The 27,702-nt window shown below is 43.6% G+C and overlaps 1 protein-coding gene across 2 annotated transcripts in view; it reads right to left on the bottom strand.

Annotated features, from left to right (window-relative positions):
* Positions 1-27,702, bottom strand: part of DIXDC1 (DIX domain containing 1) — a 102,778-nt gene that overhangs the window by 60,725 nt on the left and 14,351 nt on the right. For both annotated transcript variants that reach the window (XM_019036656.4, XM_004052115.5), the window contains one exon: positions 2,879-3,008. In XM_019036656.4, coding sequence (XP_018892201.1) covers positions 2,879-3,008 — 130 coding nt within the window. The remainder of the gene's footprint in view (positions 1-2,878; positions 3,009-27,702) is intronic.

The raw sequence follows: 27,702 nt of genomic DNA, 5'->3' as shown, positions 1-27,702 counted from the left end.
ACTGGCAGGGCGCCATGGCTTACGCCCGCGCCGGTAATCCTAGCACTTTGGGAAGCCAAGGCAGGGGAATTGCCTGAGCCCAGGAGTTCAAGACTAGCCTGGGCAAGATGGTGAAAACCCCGTCTCTACAAAAATAATAAAATAAATAAAATGGACTCTGCGTGGAAATAGACTATGGAGAGAGGAAACAGGGAGATCAGTCCGAAGCATGATGAAAGTAGTCAAGGCAGGACATGATGGTTTGGGCTACAGTGGAAGAGGCTGACTGATGATAAGTTAGATATCAGGTATATTGTAAATACAAAGCAGACGGCACATATGAAGGATTCGATATAATATATGACAAAAAGGACAATTAAGGACACCTTCTAACTGTTCTGCTTTAACACCTAGGCAAATGATAATGCAGTGTGTTACTCAGATGAAGAAACTTGGAGAATAAAGGGATTGGTAGGGGGAAGGACATCCAAATTTCTGATTAGGATGTGTGAAATTTGAGTTGCATGTTAGACATCCAAGTAGAGATGTTGGATATTCATGTCTAGAACTCAAGGAAAAATTCAAGCCTAAAGATACAAATTTGGGAAGAAATCACTTAGGAGTAGAGAATATATAAGAGGGCTGAACCTGCAGCACTCCAGCGTTAGAGGTCAGGAAGGAAATGAAAAGCCAACAAAAAAATGAAAGGAGCCTGAGAGGAAGGAAGAAAACTGGAAGTTAATAGGATTCTGGAAGCCAAGTAAAGAAAGTGTTTGAAGAGAAGGGGGTTATCAACTATGTCAAGTACTGCTATGTTGAATAAAATGAGGTCTGAGGCCTGGCCACTGGATTTGATAAGGTGGAGGCTTGGCCACTGGATTTGATATGACCTTGAGGAAGGCGGTTTCAGTGGAGTGGGATCAAAAGCCTGATAAGGGCAGATTAAAGAACGCATAGGAAATAAGGAAGTGGATCCAGTGAGTATAGGCAAAATCTTGTGAAGAGCTTTTCTATCTAGCAAAGTCACAATAGAAAGTTGTGTTTAAGAACCTGGGTTTTGGCTGGACGCGGTGGCTCACGCCTGTAATGCCAGCACTGTGGGAGGCCGAGGCAGGCAGATCACGAGGTCAAGAGATCGAGACCATCCTGGCCAACATGGCGAAACCCTGTCTCTACTAAAAAATACAAAAATTAGCTTGGCGTGGTGGTGCACGCATGTAGTCCCAGTTACTTGGGAGGCTGAAGCAGGAGAATTGCTTGAACTCAGAAGGTGGAGGCTGCAGTGAGCCAAGATTATGCCATTGCACTCCAGCCTGGCAACAGAGCAAGACTCCGTTTCAAAAAAAAAAGGAAAAAAAAAAAACAAACCCCTGGGTTTTGCAGGGGAGGGAATGGGAAAAAAAAGGGCCTAGGTTTTGGAAAAATAAGAATACATATTCATATTACTTGTATAGACATAGAATGGGAAGTTTCTCTGGGAAGAAATGCAAGAAACTGCTAACACTAGCTGCCTCTAGAAGGAAAAATGGGTAGCTGGTGGGGGGACATAAGTGGAAAAAGGAGGTTTGATCTTACATCCTTTTGCACATCTGGATTTCCTACTAGTCCATGTATAACCTATTCAAATAAATGAAACATTAAATGTTTAAAACAGGCTTTGGAATTAAAGCAGATCTAGGTTTGTACCTCTATTTTGGCACTTATAGTTATGTGACTTTGTAAAGTTGCTTAGCCTCTCTAAGCCTCATAAAATGAATAAAATAGTACTAGTCATAATATACACCTATCATAAATAAATCAAAATAGCATGCTTAGCTATTTTGTTTGACTCATACTAAGTACTATTTATTTTTATAAATCTTCTCTTTTAAGCTCGTTTCCTAAAAGTGGGGATAATATTATGTTTCCCAAAGATGTGATGATTAAATGAAATTAAACAAGATAGAAAGTGTTCAATCCTAGCAGTTGCTATTACCGTTGCCATTATTACCATCATTACAGATGAATACTCTGATGAATTCATAAACTGTCCCTATGAGGTATTCATGGATGGGCTGCTTGTTGCAAACCTGGCTTCTTCTGTACCACTTGCAGGTCCTATATCCCTCAAGAACTCAAAGCAAAATCAGCTAACTAATGTAACAATAAATGTTTGAGAACCTATTATGTGCATTTGGCTAGAGCTTGCATAAACAGAAAAACATTATACTATGCCTGCTCTTAAAGAGCTCAGATCACACAGGATAGGTAATCAAATGATTACCACATAATTACCATTCGATGAGAGAAATAATAATAGAAATATGGACAAATGCTATGGAAATAAGGTTATGGTACCATCTAGTAAGAATGACTGTCAACAACCCCAGGGTTCAAGAGGAAAAAACATTTTATGAAGTATTATGGTAGAAGGGTCCTTTTGCCAGTAACATCCTTCTTTTTGCCTGACTACTACTTCCTTCTCTGGCCTTGGTTTAGATACCAATTCTTCTGGTAGGCCTCAGTTGAGACATCAGTTCTGGTAAGCCAATCCCTGAGCCCCTAAGACTGGGCTGGGTGTCCCTCCTATGTGCTCCCATCTGTGCTTACCCCACTGGAGTACTAAGTACATTAATGGAATTGACTTCACTTTCCAGCCTTTCCAACTAGTTTGGTAGACTCTTGAGAGCATGGACTATTCTCATCCTCATATTCCCAAAGCATAATACAGTGCCTGGGACACAATGTTTATTGACTAATAAATAAATGAATTAACCTTGGGCAAGTATTTTAAGTCTTCTCTACCTCCACTGCCATATATTCTAAAGACAAAATAACCTGCTCTAAAGGGCATAAGAAGGATAAAGAAGGCCAGGTTCTGATCTATGTACTCTAGCATCAGAGTCCAGGGCCAACTGACCAACAATCTCGATGAGATATGCCAGGATCACCCCATCCCGGAGATCTTGTCGCAGGTCCTGCACAGGCTTCACTGCTGGTCTCTTCTTCAGCTGTGCATTCACCCAGGCCACATAGGCCTGCAGCTGTTGCTGGAAAATAAAAGATATAAGTAAGGGAAAGGTGGCATATTAATCTCCACCCTTACCTCATACCCTCTGAGGAAGTGTTTGTGACTGGGGTATAATAAACAACCTATATCCAGAAGCAGGAGAAATTTTTGAGGAAAGAAAGAAGAAAGATTATATCATGGTCAGACACACAGCATGTTCACAAATTCTCTAGTTTTATGCTAATCTCCAGTGATAAGCTAACCTCGGACTTGGGTGGCACTGTAGACACACATAAGCAGATGAGTCTTTCAATGACTATGACTCTTGCTTTCCTCAAGTTTTTCTCTGTTGACCAGGGATGAGGGCTTGGCCCAGAACCACAGCCAGTTTTCAGGTCTATTCACGACTGCCAGCAACCCACCGCACTTCTCAGAAATAATCACTCGTGCCATATGCATAACAGACTCTGATACTCATACGAATTGCTCTTGGGCAACCAGGAATAAACAATAAACCATGCTCAGAGCTGCCTCTCCCATAGCTGCTTTCTTCAAAATGAGACTTAAGTGAAATCATCTCACAGTCAACCCAAGATTTATTCTCCTGAGCCAATAATCCTAGGATTGCTACAGAGTTAGTTTTAATCCATGCTTTATATTGTCAAAGAGGATCTGGTTACTGAAAACCTACACAAAGAAGGAAAAAGAAAGGCTATAGTGAGCAATGTTACTGAAGACTAAGAGGCATTTTCATTTACTTTTAGACAAAGCTAGGGCCCAGTATTATCAGAAACTGGTCAGGCATCTACGTAGGGACATACAACTCATTCCAACCCTTGGAAACCTTACATATTACATTTTGTCCATTAAACAGAACTGGTATTCAGATGTTTATGCTGATTATTTGGTCAAAAGATGGGCACTAATATCAAAATATCACACAAACAATGTCACTGTCCAAGTAGCAGCTCTGACTGGTTTCTTTGCAGCCCAGGACCCTGAGCCTTAAATTTAAGTTCAAGGGCTAATTGTATTAATTTATAATTTGGTTAAAATACAGTTGATTCCTAAGCCCCAAGTACTTCCTTAATGAAACAATGTTGGAAATTACTCACTGGCTGCTTCCTGAACATAAATTAAATCGTCATTATTTTCTCTCTTTGTCAATTTGTGAGAATAAATAACATCATTTGGAAGACAGTGCTGAGACAACAATCCATCAGCCACTGACAAACTGTAGGAAGTGCAACGATCCGGAGGAGGTGGGAGGAGGAATCTAATATTTATTGAGTACCTCTCATGAACTAAACACAATTTTTGGTGTTTGACCCATGTTTTAATTAGTGAAGGTACCTGAGCCAGGGCCTGACATAAAATTGACGCTTACTAAATGTACTAAATGACATTATTTTTGTCATCGTCATCCAATTCAATTCTCAGAAGAACACTAGAGTTAGCATTATCTCCATTTTATGGATGAGGTTCAGAGAGGTTATGTAACTTCTCTAATGTCCCCACAGCTAGGACATAGTAGACACGGTATTAAAACCCAGTAATGTTGTCCATGCATTTGCCAAGGGCCTCTTGCTATCCAACTTACTCCACAGAACAGAAATGGCTGCACCTTCTGCCTCACGTGGGCCAGACACCCATCACCAGGGACCAGATGAGATCTGTGATGCTCCAAGGTCTGCTCCCATTGTGCAGTCAGAAGCAGACCAGGCAAAGGGCACCTCTAGAGTAAACCACTCTGGTCTGAGGGAAAGCAGTCAAGCCCAGAAAGAACACTAAGGTGACAGGTGGGATCTGATTACCTGGCTTTTATATAAAACTCCTAACCAATTTCCCTGTATCTATTATCATCCTCAACCCACCCTCCACACATTCCTGCTTAAAATCTGTTACTTGTCTCCAATTATCCTCAAAGATAAAATCCAATTGCCATTTAAGCTCGTCACGTGCTAGCCTTCACCTGTTCTCCAGCTTCACCCCCATTCCCCAAATACCCACCATGCTTCACCTCATCTGAATTATGTACAGTTCCCCAAATGCAACACGCTTTCCAGCCGTTCCACCTCCTTCTAACCCCTGCCTCTTTTTTTTTTTTTTTTTTTTTTTTGGAGATGGAGTCTTGCTCTGTCGCCCAGGCTGGAGTGCAGTGGCATGATCTCAGCTCATTGCAACCTCCGCCTTCCGGGTTCAAGCAATTCTCTCATCTCAGCCTCCCAAGAAGCTGGGACTACAGGTGCCTGCCACCACGCCCGGCTAATTTTTGTATTTGTAATAGAGATGGGGTTTCACCATACTGGTCAGGCTGGTCTTGAACTCCTGACCTCAGGTGATCCACCCACCTAGGCCTCCCAAAGTGCTGGGATTACAGATGTGAGCCACCGCACCCGGCCAACCTGCCTCTTCTTAAGTCTCAGCTCAAGTATCACTTTTTTCAGAAAGCTTTCCCTGATCTCTCAGATACCACAGACTCTGATCTCCCTGAGGGCTTCCTATGTCACACAATCAGTTCAACAATAATTTGAGGCACTGTACCCAGTTATGAGGCTACAACAAGCCCCAGCTTGCAGGCTGGTAGAAACAAAGCTATGACGGGGTACATAGGGTGCTAATAGAGTGTTAGCCCAACCTGAACCCCAAGCTTCAGAGGGTCTCCTGAAGGAGGAAAAGAAGCAAAGAGGACAGTGAGCTCAAAGGAGCTAAGGCCTGAAATATGCTTTATGTGGAGAGTCACAATAGTTCAGAATTATTTGACTCTTAGAGTAGCAGGTGCTCAACAAATATTTGTTTGAATCAGTTAATCATTTGTCACATTTTATCAGGCCAATAACTAAGATGACTGCAAAAGTTAATTGCGTGGGGGACAAACAAGAACAAGTATTTTTCTTGAGGTCAAGATAATTTCTACTTAAGTAACCTTAGCTTTTTCTTGCCCGTAGAAGTTGTCTCTGATGCAAAACTGATTAGTACTGTTAAGTACTTTTCATGCACATTACTCACAGTCTGGTCTTCCAACAAAAGAGGATTCCACAGCACAAACAGTAATAGTCACTTTTCTGAACACCTACTTTGTATCAAGAGCTATGCTAGGTTCTTTAAACACATTTTCTCTAATGCTAATCTGGCAGGGAGATGTTTTTGTATTTATTTTCCTCATTGAAAAACAGAGACACAAAACAGTGAAATAACTTGTTCATGGTTACCCAAACAGTAAATCATGAATATGGAATCCAGATATGATTCCCAAGCCAATGCTCTTTCCACTCTACCACACTGCTGCCTAAATAAATGCACATTGCTGAGGCTTAAATGACTTCCCTAAAACTTTCAGGATATACCTGAGTCAAACCACTCCCTCCACCACATCCAATGCATGAATCTCTTGTGTAATAAACTATACTAAGCGGCTGTCTACTAAAGTGTGCTTCCCAGATCAGTAGCATCGGCAATACCTGGGAGCCTGTTAGAAATGCAGACTCCTGGGCTCCTCCCCGGCCTACTGAATCAGCCTATATCTTAACAAGCTCTCCTGGTGATTCATACGCACTTGAAAGCATGAGAAGCACTGACCCAGCCCGCTGTTGCCATACCTGGCTGCACATCAAGGTCACAAGGGAAGTTTTTCATAAGCAGACGTCATCCTAAATCTACCAGTTGTCTCCAGAGGGTAGGAACTCAGCAAGCTTTATCTTCCCAAGCTTTCCCATATGATTCTTGTAAAGCTGACTTGAGTGTTTTCCCAGCGAAACATTCCAGTTCCCTTAACCAAGGGGTTCCCAACCCCCTTGGTTAACAACCAGAATCACCTGGAAAGCTTTTCAAAAAATACTAATGTCTAGGCCCACCATAGAGCAGTCAGAATTTCTGAGAGTGGGACCAAGGTATATCAGTATTCCTCAAGTGCTCCTAGTAACATGCAGAGATGTGAGCCAAGGTTAACTATTCCTTACATAAAATAGTTAAAAGTATTACTGTTTTTCTTTTTCTTTTCTTTTTTTTTTTTTAAGACAGAGTTTCACTCTTGTCTCCCAGGCTGGAATGCAGTGGCACGATCTCGGCTCACTGCAACCTCCGCCTCCCGGGTTCAAGCAATTCTCCTGCCTCAGCCTCCCGAGAAGCTGGGATTACAGGCGCCAGCCACCATGCCCACCTAATTTCTGTATTTTTAGTAGAGACGGGGTTTCACCATGTTAGCCAGGCTGGTCTCGAACTCCTGACTTTGTGAACCACCCGCCTCGGCCTCCCAAAGTGCTGGGATTACAGGCGTGAGCCACTGCGCCCGGCCAAAACTGTTACTGCTTTTCTAAATCTCTCTGAATCCATGACACCTAGAACCTGATACTCCCTAGACGTAATGAAGACATACAGCTTCTTCATTCAAAATGCTGTATTTCGCCGGGCACAGTGGCTCATGCCTGTAATCCCAGTACTTTGGGAGGCCAAGGTGGGCGGATCACTTGAGGTCAGGAGTTCAATACCAGCCTGGCCAACATGGTGAAACCCTGTCTCTACTAAAAATACAAAAATTAGCCGGGTGTGGTGGTGTACACTTGTAATCCCAGATACTTGGGAGGCTGAGGCAGGAGAATCACTTGAGCCTGGGAGGTAGAGGTTGCAGTGAGTCGAGATTGCGCCACTGCACTCCAGCCTGGGTGACAGAATGAGACTCCATCTCAAAAACAAACAAAAACAAAAACAAAATGCTGTATTTCTCTTTCTCCTCTTTCCTTCCTTCTTTGGCCAATAGATCACACTGCTGACTTGCACTAAGAGGTCATTCAAAACCACTAAGTATTATTTTTCATTCTGAAACAATCTTAGACTTAGCAAAAAGGTAGCAAAAATGGTAGAGTTCACCATTACCCAGGTAGCCAAAATTTTTACATCTTACATAAGCACAGCACAATGATCAAAACAAGAAGCTAATGTTATGGGATCCTTGAGTGTCACTTTGCTAGCTGGAAACCTGGCCAGTGGCGCCTTTGTCTGAGTTTTGCTTGGGCCCACTGGGCCCACTCAGTCTGGCAGGCTCGCACTGCCGTCTTGGATCCCGTGCCTGCCAAGGGCAAGTGGCCAGGGGTGTGTGAGCAAGTGAACATGGGGTCCAGCCACTGCGCACAGCCAGAAACACTGACTGTGGTGGGGTGGGCAGCTCCAGGCACTGGCACAGGTGCTGGCTCCCTGCGATGCTGCAGCTGGACCAGGCATACTGCAAGCAGCTTCCACAGCTGGCACCAGGGAATGTGGTGGCGCCTGGAAGCTTGGAGACTCCAAGAACCACAGAGCCCAAAAGAGGGTGTCACAGCCCTGGCTTGGGGAGCTCCTAGGTCTGGGCTCCCCAAAGGGAGCTCTTCTCTCTGCAGCTCTTCTCTCCTCTGTTCTCTCCTTCTTGTTGCCTGCAACATGGTGAGCAAGGGGCATGTTTCAGACCTGTTGGTGTTACAGCTCTTTCAGCCCCACCATTTGGCAGGTCCCAAGTTCCTGCCCTGCATCCAGGAAGAATGAGGTATGTGGGTAAGTGGAGGGTAAGGCGAAGAGGAGCTTTATTGGCGATAGAACAGCTCAGAGGAGACGTGCAGTGCGTAGCTCATCTCCACAGCCAGGGTGTCCTGATGAGTGTTCAGCTCTCAGCAGAGAGAAGACCCTGGAGTGGGTAGCTCTTCTCCTCGGCTGGTTTTCCCATCATCTGCTCACCACTCAGCAGGGAGGAGACCCTGGAGTGGGTAGCTCCTCTCCGCAGGCAGGTCGTCCCATCATTTCCCAAGTCTGGTTGAGTCTGGGGTTTTGATGGGCTTCAAAGGGGAGGAAGTGTGTACTGATTGGTTCATGGGTGGCCATGGGTAGGCCTGGAAAAAACACCATAAATTCCCACTCCGGTCTGCGGGGCTGGCAGCCTGGCCCCCCAGGCTTCAGGCCTCCCTGGTTTGAAGGTGGGGCTTCACCGGGAACCCGCCCCTTTCCACACAGGAGCCTGTCTGCCTCCTGCCACGTGCCAAGGGGCACGTGTAGACCAGCGCTGAGCTGCCCACACCATCCCCTCAGCCTCCCTCTGGTGCTTTTCGGCACCCAAAGTCCAGAGGGAGCTAAGGCAGCAGGGGGCTGGCATATCAGTGCTGCCCCAACCCTGTGCACACCCAGCCAGGTTGTGGCAGTGCCCGGGCTTGGCCTCAACTTTGCTCCAAGATCGGAGCAGGTGCAGGCAGTCGGGAGAGGCCAGGCAGCAGGAGCAAGCATTTCCAAGCCTAGCCCCTGAGAGTGCAGCGATGCCTGGGTCCACAGCTGTGGCTTGGGCAGCTGCAGCTGCAGCTATACCTGAGGGGTTGGGGCTCCTGCCTGCTCCTGGCCCCCAAGAGCACAGGGATGCCTGGTCCACAGCCATGGCTTGGGTGGCTGCAGCTGTGCCCGGGAGGCCGAGACTCCTACCTGCTTGTGGCCCACAAGAGCACAGGGATGCCTGGGTCCACAGCTAGGGCTCTGGTGACTGCAGCTGCGCCCAGGAGGGTGGGGCTCCTGCCTGCTCCTGGCCCCCAAGAGCACAGGGATGCCCAGGTCTGCAGCTACAGCTGGACAGCTGCAGCTGCACCCAGAGAGCATAAAGCTCCCACCCTGCCAACTCAGAGGGGGCAGGCTTCTGCCTGTCCCTGGCTCCCACCAGCTCTGTGGAGTGTGCCAAACCGGCCACACCTGCCCCACTGCAGCCGGCATCATGGCAACAGCTGCTCCAGATGGACTGCCGCTGCCATCACTAACAGTGACAAAATACCATTACCTAATCTAGACTTGGTTCAAATTTCACCAACTGTCCCACTAATGTCCTTTATCTGGTCCAGGATCCCTTCCAAGATCTCACAGTGCACTAGGCAGCCACGTCTCTTCCATCTCCTCCAATCTGGAACAGCTGCTCAGTCTTTCTTTGTCTTTCATGACCTTGACAATTTTGAAGAGTGCTGGCCAGTTATGTTGTACAATGTCCCACAATTTGGGTTTATCTTAAGTTTTCTCATAATCAAATTCAGGTTATGGAATTTTGGCAAGAAAACCACAGAAGTCACATTGTGCTCTTCTCAGCGAACCATACCAAAAGGCACATGATGCCAATACATCTCGTTATTGAAGTTAACTTCAGTCACTTGGTTAAGGTAGTATCTGCCACATTTCTCTACTGTAAAGTTGCTCTTTTTCCCTTTGTAATGAATTAGTATTTGTGGGAAGATGCCTTGAGACTATGAAAATATCCTCTTTCTCATCATCGCTTTTCCTATCCATTTCAAATTTAACATTTATTGATTTTTCTTTTCTGCTACAATTATTATTATGGTGGTTCCCAAATGATGATTTTCTAATTCTGTCATTCCTCCTACATTTATTAATTGTAATTCCAACTGTGAGGAAGAGCTCTCTCCTCCCCCATTTATTTATTTACATATTTATTTATTTTTTGAGACAGGGTCTCACTCTGTTGCCCAGGCTGGAGTGCAGTGGCACAAACACAGCTCACTGTGCTTTAACTTCCTGGGCTCAAGCAATTCTCTTGCCTCAGCCTCCTTAGTAGCTGGGACTACAGGCATGCACCACCATGCTCAGCTAATTATTATTATTATTTTTTTTATAGAGACAGAGTCTCACTATGTTGCTCAGGCTGCTCTCAAACTTCCGGGCTCAAGTGATCCTCCCACCTCAGCCTCCCAAAGTGCTGGGATTACACGCATGAACTCCCATGCCTGGCCCTCTCCCCCATTTATTTATTTATATCAGTATATCATGGATATTTACTTTATTTTTTATTTCTGCTATTAATCCGTTACTGTAATTATTTATTTTAGGCCGGGCATGGTGGCTCAAGCCTGTAACCCCAGCACTTTGGAAGGCCAAGGCAGGAGGATCACTTGAGGTCAGGAGTTCGAGATCAGCCTGGCCAATGTGGTGAAACCTCGTCTCTACTAAAAATACAAAAATTAGCTGGGCATGATGGTGGGCACCTGTAATCCCAACTACTTTGGAGGCTGAGGCAGGAGAATTGCTTGAACCTGGGAGGCGGAGGTTGTAGTGAGCCAAAACTGTGCCATTGCACTCCAGCCTGGACAACAAGAGCGAAACTCCATTTAAAAAAAAAATTATTATTATTACTGTTTATTTTGCTGCTCAAATTGTTCCAGATTTGGCCATTAGGATACCTTCATTCATATTGATTCCTGTATTATTATCATATGCCTAGGTCATTTTTTTAAAATTGTGATTAAAGAAACAAAAAATTTACCATATTAACCAGTTCTAAGTGTAAATTCAGTAGTGTTAAGTATATTCACATTGTTGTGAAACAAATCTATAGACCTTTTTCATACTGCAAAATTGAAACTGTCCCAATTAAGCAACACTGAATTTCCCCTCCACTTAGCCCTTGGCAACCACCATTCTACTTTTGGTCCTTATGAATTGACTACTTTAGATACTTCATATAAGTGGAATCATATAGTATTTGTCTTATGGTGATTGGCTTATTTCAGTTAGCATAATGTCCTCAAGGTTCATCCATGTTGTAGCATGTGACAAGATTTCTTTCCTTTTCAAGGCTGAATAATAGTCCACCGTGTGTGTGTGTGTGTGTGTGTGTGTGTGTGTGTGTGTGTATACACATATATATATGCACCACATTTTCTTTATCCATTCATAAGTTGATGGACACTTGAGTTGCTTCCACCTCCTGGATATTGTGAATAATGCAGCTATACAAGTATATAACTATCTCTTCAAGACCTTTTTTTTTTTTTTTTTTTTTTTTTGAGCTAGAGTCTCACTCTGTCACCTAGGCTGGAATGCAGTGGTGTGATCTTGGCTCACTGCAACCTCTACCTCCAGGTTCGAGCAATTCTCCTGCCTCAGCCTCCCGAGTAGCTGGGGTTACAGGCATGCGCCACTATGCCTGGCTAATTTTTGTATTTTTAGTAGAGATGGGGTTTCACCATGTTGGCCAGGCTGACCTCAAACTCCTGACCTTAAGTGATCCGCCCGCCTTGGCTTCCCAAAGTGCTGAGATTACAGACATGAGCCACCGCACCTGGCCAAGATCTTGATTTCAATTATTTTCAATATATACCCAGAAGTGGAACCGCTGAACCATATGGCCTGTTCATCTTTTGAGTACTTACTTTCTGACACTGTAAGATTCTCCAGACTACTCATCTAGTACTCTCCCTGCTCCAGCTCTGGATCAGCTATTCCTCATTCTCTTCCTCCCTCCATCCCTCCTTTCCTTCCTTTTTTTTTTTTTTTTTTTCTTGACAGGGTCTCACTCTGTTGCCCAGGCTGGAGTGCAGTGGCACAATCACAGCTCACTACAGTCTCAGCCTCCACCTCCTGGGCTCAAGCAATCCTCCCAACTCAGCCTCCCGAGTAGCTGAAACTACAGGTGCACACCACCATGCCTGGATAATTTTTGTATTTTTTGTAGAAATGGGGTTTTGCCATGTTGCCCAGGCTGAGCTATTTCTTAAAAGAACTCTGGTTCCTTTTATTGGAGAATAGTTTTTAGAAAGCAAGATTTAGGTGACAGGTGTGCTCACTGCTACTGAGGTAATATTCTAGGTCCTCTCAGTAGATAAAGTAGGAAATTTATATATGCATACATACATACCTATATGTACTTATCTTGACATATATATGAATGTATGGAATGTATATATACATATGGGGGTGTGTTGTGTGTGTGTGTATATATATATTTACATACATAATTTATACCATAAATTATATTGATATCTCTTCCAACCAAACACCACAGAGTTCATCCTTTCCCTTTTCCTTATTTGTGTAACTCCTTTCTCCTGAGAAAACTGACTCTCACTATCCATAATACATATTTATTTGCTCAGTCCCTGAATACACATAAAATCATTTCAGAACTGCTAACTCATACCTGGTGAAAAATAAATTTATTAACTACAATAGAGTATTTGTATAAGGTTGTCCCTCATTATCCATAAAGGACTGGTTCCGGGAACTCCTTTGGATACCAAAATCCATAGATGCCCAACTGTCTGATATAAAATGGCATAGTATTTGCATATAACCTAAGCACCCTTTTCAACTGTCTGATATAAAATGGCATAGTATTTGCATATAACCTAAGCACCCTTTTAAATCATCTCTAGATTACTTGTAATAGCTAATACAATGTAATGTTATGTAAATAGTTATTAAGCTGTAACAGTTTAGGACAGGCATCTGGTCCATGGCCTGTTAGGAACCGGGCCACAGAGTGAAGCTTCATCTGTATTTACAGCTGCTCCCCATTGCTCACATTACCACCTGACCTCCGCCTCCCTTCAGATCAGCGGTGGGATGAGATTCTCATGGGAATGGGAACCCTATTGTGAACTGTGCATGTGAGGAATCTAGGTTGCACCCTCCTTATGAGAATCTAATGACTGATGATCTGTCACTGTCTCCCATTACCCCAAGATAGGACCATCTGGTTGCAGGAAAACAAGCTCAGGGCTCCCACTGATTCTACATTATGGTAAGTTGTATAATTATTTCATTATATATTACAATGTAATAATACAAAAATAAAGTGCACAATAAATGTAATGTGTGTGAATCACCTCAAAACCATCCCCCACCTGGTCCATGGAAAAACTGTCTTCCATGAAACCGGTCCCTGGTGCCAGAAAGGTTGGGGACCTCTGGTTTAGGAAATAATGACCAAAAAAAAAGTCTGTACCTACTCAGTACAGATGCAATTCTTTTGTCAAATATTTTTGATCTGCAGTTTGTTGAATCCACAGATGCTGAAGCCATGGATACAGAATGCATGGATAGAGACAGCTTACCGTACAATACTTTTTGTCTTTAGCCTTACAGTACACAGCCAAAATACTGCTTCCAAAGTTACTTGGGTTAGTTCTTTCCTTTTCCACTCCTTCCACTGTGGTTATATTATTCATTTATAATACAGTTAGGTTCATCTGTTACTCTTTGTAGTTCATTTTTGGTTAGCCCCACATTCTGGTTGATTTTATTGATTGATTGATATGGAGTATCGCTCTGTCTCCAAGCTGGACTGCAATGGTGTGATCTCGGCTCACTACAACCTCCACCTCCCGAGTTCAAGCAATTCTCCTGCCTCAGCCTCCTGAGTAGCTGGGATTACAGGCACGTGCCACCATGTCTGGCTAATTTTTTATATTTTTAGTAGAGACGGGGTTTCACCATGTTGGCCAGGCTGGTCTCAAACTCCTGACCTCAGGTGATCCGCCCACCTCGGCCTCCCAAAGTGCTGGGATTACAGGAGTGAGCCACTGTGCCCCACCTGGTTGATTTTAATTATTTATTTTTTGGATAGATGAAAAATTAATAAGGTCCTGAAAGAGCTATTCAAAAACATAAAAAGTGTCACTCCCACATCATTCTTTCCACCGCATTCCCATGTACCTCTCCGCACCCTATCCCACATAACCAAGCTCATTAGTTTCCAGTTTATATGGAAAATAACAGATACATGTATGTTCCTCTATTTCTCTTTCTTTTGTGAAAAACCTGATAGTATTGATACTAATTTGTACTTTCCTTTCTAACTTCACTTCATTTGATTCACTTGATTTAACTCTGAAAATCACTCCAAAGTGGTTTATAGAAATCTGCCCCATTTGTTTTTTCTTTGTTTGGTTTTTGGAGACAGGGTCTTGCTCTGTTGCCCAGGCTGGAGTTTAGTGGCATGATCACAGCTCACTGCAGCCTCAACCTCCCAAGTTCAATCCATCCTCTAGTCCCATCCTCCAGAGTAGCTAAGACCATAGTCACACACCACCACAGCTAATTTTTGGATTTTTTTTTTTTTTTTTTGAGACAAAGTCTCACGCTGTCACCCAGGCTGGAGTGCAGTGGTGTGATCTCGGCTCATTGCAACCATCGCCTCCTGAGTTCAAGCAACTCTCCTGCCTCAGCCTCCTAAGTAGCTGGGATTACAGGCACGCACCACCACAGCCAGCTAACTTTGTATTTTTAGTACAAATGGGGTTTCACCATGTTGGTCAGGCTGGTCTCGAACTCCTGACCTCATGATCTGCCTGACTTGGTCTCCCAAAGTGCTGGGATTACAGGTGTGAGCCACCAGGCCTGGCCAATTTTTGGATTTTTTTGTAGAGACAGGGTCTCACTTTGTTGCTCAGGCTAGAACTTCTGGCCTCAACTTCCTCCCACCTTGGCCTCCCAAAGTCTGGGATTACAGGTAAACTACTGCCTGTAAACCATTGCCTTAGTGTTTTCTTGACTGTTCTTGTGTATTTATTTCACCATATGAACTTTAGTGTCAATTTGTCTAACTTCCTAAAAAAGCTTCTTGCAATTTTTACTGGGATTGTATTAAACTTAGAAATTAATTTAGAGAAAATTGACATATTTATGATGTTGAATCATCCTACTCAAGAACATTGTATTAGTCTGTGTTCACACTGCTGATAAAGACATACCCGAGACTGGGAAGAAAAAGAGATTTTAAGACGGGCATGGTGGCTCATGTCTATAATCCCAGCACTTTGGGAGGCTGAGGCGGGCAGATCACTTGAGGTCAGGAGTTCAAGACCAGCCTGCCCAACATGGTGAAACCCCATCTGTACTAAAAATACAAAAATTAGCCAGGTGTGGTGGCACGCACTTGTAATCCCATCTTCTCAGGAGGCTGAGGTAGGAGAACCGCTTGAACCTAGGAGATGGAAATCGCAGCAAGCCAAGATCATGCTATTATACTCCAACCTGGGTGACAGAGTGAGACTCCATCACACACACACAAAAAAGTTTTAATGGACTTATAGTTCCACATCACTAAGGAAGCCTCACAATCATGGCAGAAGGCAAGGAGGAGCAAGTCACATTTTACATGGATGGCAGCAGACAAAAAGAGAGACAGAGTTTGTGCAGGAAAACTCTGCCTCATAAGCCATCAGATCTCGTGAGGTTTATTCACTATCATGAGAACAGCATAGGAAAGACCTGCCCCCATGATTCAATTACCTCCCACTGGGTCCCACAACACGTGGGAAATCAAGAAGAGATTTGGGTGGGGACATAGCCAAACTATATCATTTTGGGGCCCCTGGCCACTCCCAAATCTCATGGATATTCATAAATAATATTAGTCTGTAGGTTTTTTTTGCACCATCTCTATAATGTTTAGATATAAATATTACATTTCATAAAAACTTTTAGGAAATTCTTCATTTTTTTAATTTTTAATTTTTGTAGGTATACAGTAGGTGTACGTATTTATGGGTTTTCCTTCATTGTCAATGCTCTGAAATAATTTACACAACATTGTGTCCATCTGATATTTGAAGGTTTAGTAGAATTACCCATGAGATAATCTGGGCCTGTACTTTTTTGAGGAATAATTCCTTAATAGGGTTCTCTAATTCTTCTATAGAAATTGGTTTGTTTAAACTTCCATTTTCTATCAATTTTGGTAATCAGTATTTACCTAGGAAATTGTCCATTTCATCAAAGTTTTTGAATGTATTTGCACAGAGGACTGCAAAGTCTGTTGTAATTACTTTTTCTGTTTCAGTGGCTATTTTTCTATTGTCATTTCTTATTTTGTGTATTTGTATTTTCTCCCTTTTTTTTCTTATTTATGCTAGCTAGTAGTTTGTCTATTTTGGTAATTTATTTTAAAAAACCTTAAAAGCAAACTGGTTTGAAGAATTACTGCTATTCCACAGAAGGGTGACTATAGGCAGCAATAATGTTGTACATTTTAAAGTAACTAAAAGTATAATTAGGTTATTTGTAACACAAAGAAAGGATAAATGTTTGTGGTGATGGATATCCCATTTACACTGATATGATTATTATACATCATAAGCCTATATCACAATACCTCATGTACCCCATAAATATATACACCTACTGGTTGGGCACAGTGGCTCAGGCCTATGATCCCAGCACTTTGGGAGGCTGAGGCAGGTGGATAAGCTGAGGTCAGGGGTTCAAGACCAGTCTGGCCAACATGGTGAAACACTGTCTCTACTAAAAATACAAAAATTAGCTGGGCATGGTGGCACACGCCTGTAATCCCAGCTACTCGGGAGGCTGAGGCAGGAGAATCGCTTGAACCTGAGAGGCAGAAGTTGCAGTGAGCCAAGATCATGCCATTGCACTCCAGCCTGGGCGACAAGAGTGAAACTCTGTCTGAAAAAAAAAAAAAAAAAAAAATATATATATATATATATACCTACTTTGTACCCACAAAAATAAAAAAAATAAAATAAGAAATATTGCTATTCAATCTAAGTCTCTCTAAAACTGTAATACCTAGAACCAAGCACAATACTCTAGGTAGAAAACCAGATACTCAGCTTCTTCATTCAAGATATTTCATATTCTTTTCTTTTCTTTTTCTTTTTTTTTTTGGTCACATTGGTGACTCACACTAAACTGTCAACCAAAACTCCTAAATAATTTTTAACACATTTTGCTGTTAAACCATATCCCTTCCATCTTTGAGCTTGTAAAATTGGTTTTCTTGATCCACATTTGCCTTTAATAAATTTCACCTTGTTAGATTGTGTCTCAAGAGATCCTGACATTCCATGCATTCATTTATTCAAGTCAACATCTTCTTGAGTCCCTACTATCTGCCAGGCATTGTGTCAAGGTCAGTGCTTACAGGCACATAAATAACGGATACAAAGTGATTGCTGCTACAAGGGAGAAACGTTTTAAAAAAAAAAGCTATTTATGCAGAGAAGGAGCAACAGGATGGAAGGCTGGGGGAATTAGGAAAAGGTCAACAGGGAAGGAGACATTTGGCTGGTTCTTTACGGATGTCTGCCAATTGCAGAGAGGACAAGGGCAGAGGTGACGGAAGGAGGAAGGGTCAGAAGACACATAGTATCTTAGAGGAACAGCCAGTTGAGGGGGTAGCATGTGGGCGGAGCAGGTGATAATGTTGGAGAAACAGGTCTGCCCACGACCACCAGCACTGAGACTAAGGCTTAATGACCTTCAACAGGAAAGTGTGAAGTTGTGAAACAGGAGAGTGAAACTGTGTGACCGGCATCCTGGAATACAAAGAACAGCATGCAGATTGAAGAAGCCAACGAGGAGCCCAGGCAATAATTCAAGCAAGAGAAGATAAGCACCTAAACTGAAGCAGCACCAGTGAGCAAAGGACAAACTCCAGAAACAAGTCAGAGATGACTGATAGGATGCAGGGAGTGACAAAAAGAGGGTCCAAAATGTTGGACCCGAATGACTGGCTGGCTGGTGATGCTTTAACTGGGATGGAGAAGACATGAAGAACAAGCACTGGGGAAAAGTCAATGGCTCGGTTTTGAGAGAGTCTGAGCTATTTGTAGAACACCAGAGTATAGATGTTCCACAGCCAGTTGGCAAAACACAGGTCTAGAGCCCAAGAGCTGGGCGCGGGGTCGGAGATCCACATTTGAGAGTATCTAGATAAGTTTGCCAATGAGATAACTGCCATTTACCAAGCACTTACTACATGCCAGGTATTGTGCTAAGCACTTTGCTACATCCCTTATACATGTATTTTCCCTTCACATTGACCCTGCGAGGAAATATTTTTCCCATTTTACAGATGTGGAAACCAAGGTTCAGAGGAATATGCTCACAGTTGCAGGGCTGCTCAGTGACAGAACAAGGGTTTGAATTCAGTGATGACACTAAATCCTGGGCTCTACAGCATCCCAAAAGGTAAGGTGAGCTCTAAGAGTTATTTGGCAGATGAGGAAATGGGAGAGATCATGATGCATCAAGGTTTCAGAGAAGAGGAAAAGAGCTGCGTCCTCTGATCAGGAGTGTGGGGAAGTGCGGAGGTGGGAAGAGGGAAGCTGAAGGAGTTCAAATGCAGCTGTCCCTCAAGTCATTCCTTCCTATGAAGTAGGCCAGTTTATCTGCTGAGGGTGAAAGGGACGGGGAGAATGAAGGAGGCTTCAGGAAAGGGTCAGAGACTTGCGGCAGACCCTGTGAGAAGATGGAAAGAACACTGACTGCTAAAGATTCCTGGCAGCACCAAGCACTCAGCTAGGACTGGAAATCATCATTTTGTAATTGAATTAATCAGCAAGGTTGTATGATTTGCTCTAGACCTGCTCAGCAGGACTCGGCCATGAGCAGGGGAAACCAAGGGTGGACTAATCTAGGACTGAAAATCATCAGAGGAGAGGCAGTGACCACCGGGGCAAAGGAAGTGAGCGTGGTGTTGAAAGTGCTTGAAGTGACTGACAGTAAAGTCTGGGCCAGGGAGAAGAAATTAAGAGACAGTGGATAAGCCTTAAGAAGGTAGAGGACAGGAAGGAAAGGAGAACTTGATGGAATGAAAAAAATAATTTTAATGGGAATGTAGGACCGTGAAAACTGGGGTTTTGAGCAGAGTAGAGTTTCAGAGTTCAAGATTTCAGGGATGGGAAAATTCTGTAGAGTAAGTTCCAAGTGTGGCCTCGGTATGTGGCCTTGTAGAAGTGGCATGGAGGGGGACAATCATTACAGTGGGGACAGTCCAGGAACTGGGAGGCTAGACTGTGGATCCTGAAGTCCTGTCTAGAGAGTGTTAGAGACTAAGGTGCTGAGGCTATTTGGCATTCTGTCCAGATCCAAGTTACTTTATTCTTTCCTCTTTTTTTAAATTTTTGATTTTTGTAGAGATGGAGTCCTTGCTATGTTGCCCAGGCTAGTCTCAAACTCCCAGCCTCAAGCCATCCTCCTGCCTTGGCCTCCCAAAACACTGAAATTATAGGTGTGAGCCACCATACCCGGCCTTCATGTAACTTTAAAAACTAGTTTGTCTTAAATTAAATCATTGATGAAAAAATTTTAGTTGAAGATAAGCCTCTGGCATGTCATCACTGTGTTTGCATGCTGACGTGAATCTGTTCAATGGCATCTAACAGCGATCAGAGCTTCACAAGTGAATAGGGCTAGTCTTATCCACAAGGGAAGGGTTATACTACCCTTCTTTAGGCTGCTGCCTCTCCCTTTATGTCTAATTTAGGGAGACAAGCACTAAGCTGTCTGTCTCTCTTTGACCTGAAGATATCTGTACTTCTCATCCAAGGGGCAGGCAAGACCCTGTTCTTCCTATAAATGCCCACTGCCAGCTCTGAAGAAACTGACTTAAGGACAAAGTAGACACTTCTGAATGCCAGCCATGCCATCCATTTCTCCCACAAAGCAGTTTGTCTTCAAAGAGGACTGTGGGGCAAGCCTGGGCCCTGAGTGGCTCTGCTGCTTGATTTGAACAATATATTAGGGCTTCTCTTTCTGTAGCAGATGAAATACCATATGCCTTTTACAGGAGGCTGTTACTCTCTGAAAGGTGGACTAGTAGTTTCATTTCTTCATTTTTTTTTGGCCTCATTATTTTTTAAAATTATAACTTGTGTAAGAAGCAGATATGTAAAACAGGGAAAAGCAGTGCTTCTCTGATTAGGCCAGGGTCGGGAGTCCAAAACCCAGCTCCCTCTTCCTGTGTTTCTCCACCCTCAAGCCCCCACCCCTACTCTCCAGCCATCTAAAGTAATTTAAGGGCTTCACACAGCAGCTGAAAACAAGAACCAAAACAAATATAAACACCAAAAGAAAAAAAAAACTGCATTTTGTTTCCTTCTAACACTATCATTTTACAAGCCTATTATTCAGTGACAAAAAGATACAACAGGCTCAGCAAAATGAAAATATCTGGAATATTGAGAAATAGATCTTGCTTATTCTGGGGACAGTGTCCATAGGCACTCAGAATGGTCCAGCATTTGGCATACCATTGTAGGCTGTTCTGCAATACAGCCTCTAACAAAATTAGGCTGTCCCAAATCCCTGTTCACAGAACTGTTTACCTTCATACCAAGAAGGCTGGGAAAACACCAAAATCTGCATGTGGCGTGTGCCCAGGCCGACTTCAATGAGTTCCTGCTATGACACCTAAAGTTCTTAAGAGGTTCTCCAAAATAAACAAAGGAAAAAAAACATGTTGGCTGGGTGCAGTGGCTCATGCCTGTAATTCTAGCACTTTGGGAGGCTGAGGTAGGCAGATCACTTGAGGCCAGCAATTACAGACTAGCTTGGCCAGCATGGCAAAACTCCATCTCTACTAAAAATACAAAAAAACTGACCAGGTGCAGTGGCTCACACCTGTAATGCCAGCACTTTGGGAGGCCAAGGTGGGCAGATAGCTTGAGGTCAGGAGTTCGAGACCAGCCTGGCCAACATGGCAAAGCCCCATTTCTAATAAAAATACAAAAATTAGCCTGTAATCCCAGCACTTTGGGAGGCCAAGGCGGGCGGATCATGAGGTCAGGAGATCGAGACCATCCTGGCTAACACGGTGAAACCCCGTCTCTACTAAAAATACAAAAAATTAGCCAGGCACAGTGGCAGGCGCCTGTGGTCCCAGCTACTCGGGAGGCTGAGGCAGGAGAATGGCAGGAACCCAGGAGGCGGAGCTTGCAGTGAGCCGAGATCGCACCACTGCAGTCCAGCCTGGGCGAAAGAGCGAGACTCCATCTCAAAAAAAAAAAAAAAATACAAAAATTAGCCGGGCGTGGTGGCAGGCGCCTATAATCCCAGCTACTTGGGAGGCTAAGGCGGGAGAATCACTTGAACCCAGGAGGCGGAGTTTGCAGTGACCCAAGATCATGCCACTGCACTTCAGCCTGAGTGACAGAACAAGACGCCATCTCAAAAAAAAAAAAAAAAAAAAATTAACCGGGCTGGTGGTGTATACCTGTAATTCCAGCTACTTGGGAGGCTGAGGCACAAGAATCCTTTGACCCCAGGATGCAGAGGTTGCAGGGAGCTGAGATCGTGCCACTGCACTCCAGCCTGGGCAACAGAGCAAGACTCTGTCTCAAAAAAAATCCATGTCAGCAAGGCCTGTGGTTGTTCTATGTGTACTAAGTGTGTCTGTGACAGAACCAAACGTGCCTTCCTTATTGAGGAAAAGAAAAAGTATTGAACACACCAGCACAAAGTCAGAAAACTAAACAAATAAATGAAGCTCTTTTGCATAACAATTTTAAAAAAAGGAAAAAGAACTATATTTTGATTATGACCCTGGATCTTGGTCAAGAGAGGCAAAGTAGGAATGATCAGATTGCAGCTAGGCTTACAGTGATAGTGTAGCTAACAGCTCCTGGGGTAGCTGCCCAGCCCACAATGATACCCTCTTCTTTAAGAATCCTCCTCTGTGCACATAGTGGTGGGTCCTATGACCAGGTTGGCATTGTATCACCCCCTCCACTGGTCACACTTGATTGGTCTGGCAAAGTTGATTGGTGAAAGCCAGCCAATCCCTGGAACTTTCTGAACTGGCATTTAGGAATAGAATCAGTCTTCCTCCTCCTCCCTCATTTCTCTCAAAGTTGTAAGATATAAAACTTAGACGTTGCCATAGGTCATGCTGCCCACCTGAGAAGGAAAAACCAGCTCTAGTAAATGGGAATAAAGCCAGCATAGAAAGAAGCAGACAAGAGGCAGAGAACAGAGGAAGAGATCCTGCCAGTGTCAGAGTTCTTGATTTCATTGTTTCTGCTGCATCCCTGCCCTTTCCATGGTTTAGTTTTTCTGCCTTTCCTTGGATTCCATGAGTCAATAACGTCCACTTCCTATCCCTGCTAGTTCAAGTTGGGTTTTTGGCACTTGTAACCAAACTAATTTTTAAAAAAAGACCAAGACAGTTGGTACATACTATGTGTGTGACAGTGTTGAACTAATCTCAGTCTGGAGTTTCATGACTAATTTGTTCTAAGGAAGCTAAAAGGATGCCAGTGTAATAAATGTCTAGAACAACTGAAGGTTTTCATGGTAACCACCCTCTGAGTCAGGCCTCAGAAGAAGTCAGTCAGTAGACATAACAAGAGTTAAAACTGTCTGAGAAGGATTTTGGCTTGATGAGACTGGACCCCTCTAAAGTTGTGAGAGCAGTGATAGTACCAAGAAGTGGCCGGTGGAAGGAGGCTTTAGCAATCCCATAATCTCCATCAGCTTCCTCCAAGACACTCCAAATAAACCTACGATTTTAGGTAAAAGTCTTCTAGTATAGACAATTCCATCCAAAATCTTCATTTGTGCAGGAAATCTTGACCTTGAAAGCTTTCTTGCCACCAAATGTAACCTTCTTCCTGTTTTTCCTTGGGACCTGCCCTTCCTTCCAAACAGGTTTGTAAGCCGAGCCTCAGTTCTCTATCTCCTCCAAGACTCAAGATCACAGAATTCCTGCAGGGGACTTATTTGCTAGAGTTGCGAAAGCACCAATGGGGCTTCACCAGGGAAGTATGTGGTATCTACTGTTCTTAGAGCAGAAACAGCCAAGGAGGCGGCTCTATGTTTTCCTGCTGGCAACAAGAAAAGCAAACAAGAAAAGCAGAGAGCTTTTGTGGTATGTTAGAGAGACAGTTCAGGAGGAGATATGAATGGTTCAGGAAGGAAATTAGTTTTACAGTGAAACCAGATACCTGTTTAGAACTCTGAGACCCTCCAGCAGCAGGAGATGAGATGAGGGTGGGGAAGTTGCTGAGAAACTAAGAGCAAGGCTAGAGATTTAGAAACCTTATGTTATTATTGGCCTAAATTCTGCCAGTAAACACCCTATTGTATTTCTTTTCTTTTTTTTTTTTTTTATTATACTTTAAGTTTTAGGGTACATGTGCACATTGTGCAGGTTAGTTACATATGTATACATGTGCCATGCTGGTGCGCTGCACCCACTAACTCGTCATCTAGCATTAGGTATATCTCCCAATGCTATCCCTCCCCCCTCCCCTGACCCCACAACAGTCCCCAGAGTGTGATATTCCCCTTCCTGTGTCCATGTGATCTCATTGTTCAGTTCCCACCTATGAGTGAGAATATGCGGTGTTTGGTTTTTTGTTCTTGCGATAGTTTGCTGAGAATGATGGTTTCCAATTTCATCCATGTCCCTACAAAGGACATGAACTCATCGTTTTTTATGGCTGCATAGTATTCCATGGTGTATATGTGCCACATTTTCTTAATCCAGTCTATCATTGTTGGACATTTGGGTTGGTTCCAAGTCTTTGCTATTGTGAATAATGCCGCAATAAACATACATGTGCATGTGTCTTTATAGCAGCATGATTTATAGTCCTTTGGGTATATACCCAGTAATGGGATGGCTGGGTCAAATGGTATTTCTAGTTCTAGATCCCTGAGGAATCGCCACACTGACTTCCACAATGGTTGAACTAGTTTACAGTCCCACCAACAGTGTAAAAGTGTTCCTATTTCTCCACATCCTCTCCAGCACCTGTTGTTTCCTGACTTTTTAATGATTGCCATTCTAACTGGTGTGAGATGATATCTCATAGTGGTTTTGATTTGCATTTCTCTGATGGCCAGTGATGATGAGCATTTTTTCATGTGTTTTTTGGCTGCATCATTCCATGCTCATGGGTAGGAAGAATCAATATAGTGAAAATGGCCATACTGCCCAAGGTCATTTACAGATTCAATGCCATCCCCATCAAGCTACCAATGACCTTCTTCACAGAATTGGAAAAAACTACTTTAAAGTTCATATGGAACCAAAGAAGAGCCCGCATTGCCAAGTCAATCCTAAGCCAAAAGAACAAAGCTGGAGGCATCACACTACCTGACTTCAAACTATACTACAAGGCTACAGTAACAAAAACAGCATGGTACTGGTACCAAAACAGAGATATAGATCAATGGAACAGAACAGAGCCCTCAGAAATAACGCCGCATACCTACAACTATCTGATCTTTGACAAACCTGAGAAAAACAAGCAATGGGGAAAGGATTCCCTATTTAATAAATGGTGCTGGGAAAACTGGCTAGCCATATGTAGAAAGCTGAAACTGGATCCCTTCCTTACACCTTATACAAAAATCAATTCAAGATGGATTAAAGATTTAAACGTTAGACCTAAAACCATAAAAACCCTAGAAGAAAACCTAGGCATTGCCATTCAGGACATAGGCGTGGGCAAGGACTTCATGTCCAAAACACCAAAAGCAATAGCAACAAAAGACAAAATTGACAAATGGGATCTAATTAAACTAAAGAGCTTCTGCACAGCAAAAGAAACTACCATCAGAGTGAACAGGCAACCTACAACATGGGAGAAAATTTTCGCAACCTACTCATCTGACAAAGGGCTAATATCCAGAATCTACAATGAACTCAAACAAATTTACAAGAAAAAAACAAACAACCCCATCAAAAAGTGGGCGAAGGATATGAACAGACACTTCTCAAAAGAAGACATTTATGCAGCCAAAAAACACATGAAAAAATGTATTTCTTTTCTATTAACTCTTTCAGCCCTTTACTGAACCTGGAAAAGCTATTTGTTCATTGAATTTGATGGCTAATTGGGTACAAATAAAGTTCACAAGTAAAAATATCCTTGAATTTCTTCTTCCTTTCAAGGACAGGTTCTTTGTACAGAAGTCTCCCTTACCCATAGTTTTTCTTTCCACAGTTTCAACCACCCATAGTCAACCACCGTCTGAATATATTAAATAGAAAATTCCAGAAATGGGCCAGGCACAGTGGCTCATGCCTGTAATCCCAGCACTTTGGGAGGCTGAGGTGGGCGGATCACGAAGTCAGGAGATCGAGACCATCCTGGATAACACGGTGAAATCCCATCTCTACTAAAAACACAAAAAAATTAGCCAGGCGTGGTGGCACGCACCTATAGTCCCAGCTACTCGGGAGGCTGAGGCAGGAGAATTGCTTGAACCCAAGAGGCGGAGGTTGCAGTGAGCCAAGATTGTGCCACTGCACTCCAGCCTAGGGGACAGAGCAAGCCTCCGTCTCAAAAAACAAAAAAAAAAAAAAGAGAAAAAGAAAATTCCAAAAATAATTCCTAAGCTTTAAATCGTAGCCGGGCGCGGTGGTTCATGCCTGTAATCCCAGCATTTTGGGAGGCTGAGGCACGTGGATCACCTGAGGTCAGGAGCTCGAGACCAGCCTGGCCAACATGGTGAAACCCTGTCTCTACTAAAACTACAAAAATTAGCCGGGTGTGGTAGCACATGCCTATAGTCCCAGCCACTGGGGAGACTGAGGCAGGAGAATCACTTGAGCCCAAGAGGTGCGAGGCGGAGGTTGCAGTGAGCTGAGATCACATCACTGCACTCCAGCCTGGGTGACAGAGTGAGACACTGTCTCAAAAAATAAATAAATTGAAATCAAAATTTAAAAAATAATAATAAATAAATTGTCCAGCACTCTGAGTAGTGTGATGAAATCTTGTGCCATCCCACTCTGTTTCACCCAAGACGTGACTCATCCCTTTGTCCAGCATATTCAAGCTGTCTATGCTACCCGTCATCTTCTTATTGGAAGGACTGCCAAGGTATTGCAGTGCTTGTGTTCAAGTTGCCCTTGTTTTACTCTATAACGGCCTCAAAGTAAATTAAATTTGTGGGTAGAAAACATGAAGAGAAACAGGCTCCGACTGATGGCAGTCAGGTTCAGTACCATCCACGGTTTCAGGCATCCACTGGGGGTCTTGAGATGGATGTCCCTTGGATAAGGGAAGATTAATATATTAGTATTCAGCCCAGTGGTCAAAAGATAATATATCAGAAAGTAAAGAGCTAAAGATTTTCTGAAAGATATCATCTCCTAAACTTATTTTTAAATTTCCATCAGTTATGAGTCCCCAAACACTCTCTGCTCCTTCACAAGTACATGTTACAAGGTAAGTGCTCAATAAATGCATGTGAATGAATGGATGAATGAAGTATCACTCTATAGTCTAGGGGTGTCCCTCATCCTAGAAACAGGAGATAAGAGCCCACCCTCAGGGCCTGTGGAATTGGTTCTCTATTCCCTTACCACATCTAGCTAATATCCATGACCACTTTAATGGAGCTTGGTTTGGGGGATAACAAACAAGAAAATGCATTCAGGAAAGTGTCAGTTTTAGCCTTTGGTCCTTACAGCCTAGACAACAAGGCCAATCATGGCAGATGAAGCCTTTCTAGTGTTCCCTAGATCCTCTGAACCGCCTCGGGGAGTGGCACCTGGCTAACAGTGCCCTATCACTGCTCCACATGCCTGGCCAACTCATCACTCACCACGAGGAACATAAAGCTGCCTGATAGCCTGCTGCCAGGGTGCATCTGTTTAGCTGGCATTGACTCCTGTGGGAATGAAGCCAATGAGCCTGGGTGGGGAGAGGAGAAATCAGGCAGGATAGAAAAAAGAAGGTTGGGGAATCTGGTGCTGAGTTGCTCTGTAGACTTAACAAGCCTTTAATTTCTACAGCAAAGCACAGAGGAGTTCATTGTGAAAATGTCTGGAAGCCTCTAATTGGCCCAGTGTTGACACCACCGCTACTCTATGGAGGGCACAAGGCCCTTAGGAGCAATGTTTCACTTTCCAATCTTCTTCCTCACTCACTCTATGTCCCCCTTATGGAGATGAGACAAGACCAAAACTCTTCGTGGGTGTGTGTGTGTGTGTGTGTGTGTGTGTGTGTGTGTTTTGTTTCGTTTTGTTTTGAGACAGAATCTCACCCTGTTGCCCAGGCTGGAGAACAGTAGCAGGAACATGGCTCATTGCAGCCTCAACCTCCTGGGCTCAAGTGATCTACCCACTTCAGCCTCCCAAGTAGCTGGGATCCCAGGCATGCATGCCACCATGCCCAGCTCATTTTTTTTTTAATTGTAGAGACAGGGTCTCACCATGTTGCCCAGGCTGGTCTTGAACTCCCGGGCTC

Source organism: Gorilla gorilla, chromosome 9, assembly GCF_029281585.2.
Source record: "Gorilla gorilla gorilla isolate KB3781 chromosome 9, NHGRI_mGorGor1-v2.1_pri, whole genome shotgun sequence".
NCBI lineage: Eukaryota > Metazoa > Chordata > Mammalia > Primates > Hominidae > Gorilla > Gorilla gorilla.
Note: the sequence above shows the minus strand (reverse complement) of the source record. Positions and strands in the feature narration are given on the sequence as shown.